The 4,580-nt window shown below is 46.8% G+C and overlaps 1 protein-coding gene across 1 annotated transcript in view; it reads left to right on the plus strand.

Annotated features, from left to right (window-relative positions):
* Positions 1–1,050, plus strand: part of LOC106817848 (vacuolar fusion protein MON1 homolog A-like) — a 12,845-nt gene extending 11,795 nt beyond the window's left edge. Inside the window, exon 8 of the mRNA XM_014822552.1 lies at positions 204–1,050. Within this exon, the coding sequence (XP_014678038.1) occupies positions 204–344 (141 nt within the window). The 3' untranslated portion in view covers positions 345–1,050. The remainder of the gene's footprint in view (positions 1–203) is intronic.
* Positions 1,051–4,580: the final 3,530 nt, after the last annotated feature.

Raw genomic sequence — 4,580 nt, forward strand, 5'->3', positions numbered from 1 at the left:
TCAGCTTCTGCATTTACAGCATTCACACAGCTTCTGCATTTACAGCATTCACACAGCTTCTGCGTTCACAGCATTCACACAGCTTCTGCTTCATACTTCATCCAGAAGAGGTGGCCGAACTGGGGCTGTGGTTATCAGGTTAGAATTAAAGATATTATAGAATTAGAATTAAAGATTTGTTTATGTTTGGTTGTAATTTTCAGGTGACCTCAGGTTTTGAACTCTACGCGACCTTTAGCCCCCTGGTGACGAAGCCAGTAGCGATAGCAGCGGTCGAGAAGTTACTACGGTGGATCAAGCGAGAAGAGGATAGGCTCTTCATACTGAAGTCTCTTACGTTTTGAGTCTTTCCCGGCTAGCATTAGTGTATCCGAGAATTAACTGCTATCGTCTCTATATAACACTGGTTCTCTTTCTCTGTCTTTCTCTCTGTCTCTGTCAATCTAACTTTAATATGCCTCTCTTCTCTTTCAGTTACTTCTTACTATCGTTTTGTCTCTCTGCCTACTTCTCTCCTGTTCTTCCTTTCTCTCTTTCTCTTCTTCTGTCCAGGTTCCCTCTCTTTCCCTCCCATCTCTCTTCATCTCTGTCATTCTTTCGTTCACCCCTCTTCCTGTTCACTCCCTATAATGATAGGAAAAGTTTGCTATCATTATAAACTTTTCCTATTCCTCCATGATGTTCTTTTTGCTTGGGTTGGTGCTTCATATTGAAGTATATCATAATGTGTTAAGTTTAAGAAACTGCATTTATGCATAGATGCATCATATCCAGAAATGGCAAACCCTGTATTTTTGCTCATCTGCTAGAGGCGACTTCCATTAGCCTCTTCCACCCCAACCTCCTAACAAATCCCACCCATAAGAAGTTTTAGCCACCTACTGTACTGCATCGGCTGTACTGTACTGTGCATAAGCAACAGTTTTGTTCTGTGGCGCCATCTATGGGATGCCTTTACTACTCTTAGCACCGCTACTCGAGTGATTGATCGGTGTCACTTCCCCCCGGGCGTAGAGGGAGGGTGCCACTACGTGGCAGCACTAGTGTTAGGATTAGGGGTAGGGAAATAAGGCCATGTCTAGCATGGAAGTATGACTGTGGAATGACGGAAGTGTACGAAGTGACTAGTGCTGCCACGTAGCGGCACCCTCCCTCTACGCCTGGGGGAAAGTGACACCCGTGATTGATCACACTCCCTTCCATCGTGCTCGACCTTAGCCACGCCCCATTCATACTCAGCACAGGGTGAGGACTCTGTGCACGAAACATATCCATTGTTATTGCGAAGCTGTTTGCTGATGTGCAGAGATATGCGAGCAAGTGTGTGTATAGTGCGTGGGATGTCGTGTTAGGGGGGCAGTATTGTTTACAGAACGATCACTTACATTGTTAGTTGTTACGTTGTGATGTTAACATTCGTGCTTGATTCGCCCTTTATTATAATATAACGACTGCGCGTGCGTGTGTGAGTGTGCGTGCGTGCGTAAGTACGTGTGCGTATATGTGCGTGCATGCGTGCGCGCGTGTGTACGTGTGTGTCTATGTGTGTGCATGCATACGTGTGTGTATATGTGCGTGCGTGCGTACGTACATGCGTGCATACGTGAATGTACATGCGTGCGTACATGTATGTATATGTGCGAGTGTATGTACGTGTGTGCGTACGTAATACGGTCATGTACGTGTGTACGTGTGTCTATGTGCGTGCATGCATACGTGTGTGTATAAGTCCGTGCGTGTGTACGTGTGTGTATATGTGCGTGCGTGCGTACGTGTGTGTATATGTGAGTGAGTGAGTGCGTGCGTGCGTGCGTGCGTGCGTGTGTGTTTATGTACGTGTCCGTGCGTGCGTACGTGTGTGTACTTGTGTGTATATGCACGTGTGTGTGCGTGCGTGCGTGCGTGCGTGCGTGCCTGTGTGTATATGTACGTGTGCGTGCGTGCGTGCGTGCGTGCGTGCGTGCGTGCTTACGTGTGTGTATATGTGAGTGAGTGCGTGCGTGCGTGCGTGCGTGCGTGTGTGTATATGTACGTGTGCGTACGTGCGTGCGTGTGTGTACTTGTGTGTATACGCACGTGTGTGTGCGTGCGTGCGTGCGTGCGTGCGTGCGTGCGTGCCTGTGTGTATATGCACGTGTGTGTGCGTGCGTGCGTGTGTGTACTTGTGTGTATATGCACGTGTGTGCGCGTGCGTGCGTGTGTGCATCCGATTCGACAATGACCGGCATCAGTATAACGGACCGAAATTGATCCTAAATAATTTGTGTGATTTTTCCAAAGAGTGTTTATAATTGCTGGCATCGTCCTAGGCGTAATGGTAGCGTTAGCGTAGAAAATCGGGGGGCAAGTCGTCCGGCATTTCGCCTGTCGATAGGCAGTTAGCAGCGTGCGTGCGTGCGTGCGTGCGTGCGTGCGTGACTGCGTGCGTGCGTGAGTGCGTGACTGCGTGCGTGCGTGCGTGCGTGCGTGCGTGCGTGCGTGCGTGCGTGCGTGCGTGCATGTCGCAGTCTAGCGGGTAAGTGTACATACCCTGTGTGTGTGGATGAAGGCGGTGCAATTCACTGCAAGCTTTATGTTATCAAGAGTCAATAATAGAAAGTTTTCTATTACGGACTCTTCATGTTATCGATGTGTAAATATTACCGCGTATAGAATGTGTATCGGAATTGTGTGAATATTTTACTGTATGATAATAATGTTTTGTAAATGCCGAGATGCAACAATAACAACGTACCGTGTGTGATCGAAATCAAACGGAATCTCTTAGCAATTTATCTTATATCTTATCTTTTATCTTATATTATTTAGTGTATATAATATTATCTGTTTAGCAATGGCGTCGTGTTGTCGATGTGTTACGGTGTTGCAGCGAGAGCACATGAGCTCGATGTAGCATCGTCTAAACAGAACAATAAGCACGAAACATGAAGTACGGAACAATAAGCACGGAACATTAAGCACGGTACACGAAGTACGGAACATTAAGCATGGAACATTAAGCACGGAACAATAAGCACGGTACACGTTAAGCACAGAACAATAAGCACGTTACACGAAGCACGGAGTACGAAACGTGAAATGTGAAACATTAAGCACGGAACACTAAGCACGGAGCATGAAGTATGGATTCTGACGTTAGGGCGAACTGCATGCTTCATCCACATGGATAGCAGCTGATAGTTAGGAGGAATTTTTCTCTGAAGAGAAAATGGTGACCCCTGCATTTTGAGCACAAGCTTAGCGTTCCGTCACCGTAACTAGTAACAGTTAAAAAAATGATGTAGGGGCCTACACTTTTCTACAAAATGTAAGTGGTTCTGTTCTTTTTTTTATGGTTAAATTGCTGCATTATACTTCTTATTTTGCTATTCCGTTCGATGTGAACAAACACTCGTGACTCATACATAGCCCATAGCAAGCATTTAATGTCGTGATCAATATATCAAATCGCCCAGTTTTTTGTTTTTTCTAACTAGTTGAAAACCAATCTTATCAGGTAAGAATTTGAGGATACATTTAGTGCCGTTAGTACTTACTTTTCATGTAAAAAAAATTGCAACAAAAATTTTACAAATATACACCATAGCAAATTCGTGACGTAGTCAATATAACGACCTCAACCGCGCCACAACCACGCGCCACAACCGGCTATTTTCTTAGCCAACGTTGTCTTGGCTACGATTGGATTGGATTGGGCAACGAGCGTTGGATTGTTTGATGGCGTGATATTATATTATGATCGAGTTTCCTTCAGAAGAGCAACGTCCTTGTTCGCGGTAAAGCACGGAAGTCGCTATTTACAATGAGGTAGTATTTCCCATCGGGGGCGGACAGGGACGCGACAGCGGGGGAACATGATTAAATATCAATTATTAATGCATAATTAGTAGTCACGCGACGCGTGAGTAGATGCCCCAGAATGCCGCGCGTCATCGGGCGTAGTTTACTAATTCCGCCTGTAGGTGGCAGCATGTGTTCGCCGTAGCAAACACGGCGTAAGCGCGCATCAACATCACACGTACAGTGCGCGAATCAGCGTCGGCATCTCCGCAGGTGATCTCAGCATCCCGGTGCCATGCAGACGAAACATCACCTGTGCATAACATTGTCTTGTCTCAGATAGGATATGTCTGATGGCGACACAGCAGGAGCAGCAGAAGTAGGTGAGTGAGGATAAAATTAACGCGAGTATTAACTTTAAAGTTTAAGGCTGCCAGGGTCTATTGTCTATATGTCTCCCTGGGTACTGCCGGAACGTACCCTGGGTACGGTCCGGTAATACCGGAACGTATCCTGGTAACTATCTGATATGGTTAGGGTTAGGGTTAGGGAGTAGGCGTAGGCGACTCCCTAGACTCGTTAGTGGAGTAGGCGAGGTACGGTCCGGCATATTACTATTAGATAGTACCAGGGTACGTTCCGGTATACCGGACCCGTACCCAGGGTACGTTCCGGCAGTACCCTGGGGGACATGCCGGAACGTACCCTGGGTAGGGTCCGGTATACCGGAACGTAACCTGGTACTATCTAATAGTAATATGCCGGACCGTACCTCGCCTACTCCACTAACGAGTCTAGGG

The sequence above is a fragment of the Priapulus caudatus genome, unplaced genomic scaffold, assembly GCF_000485595.1.
Source record: "Priapulus caudatus unplaced genomic scaffold, Priapulus_caudatus-5.0.1 Scaffold1893, whole genome shotgun sequence".
NCBI classification, from domain to species: domain Eukaryota; kingdom Metazoa; phylum Priapulida; class Priapulimorpha; order Priapulimorphida; family Priapulidae; genus Priapulus; species Priapulus caudatus.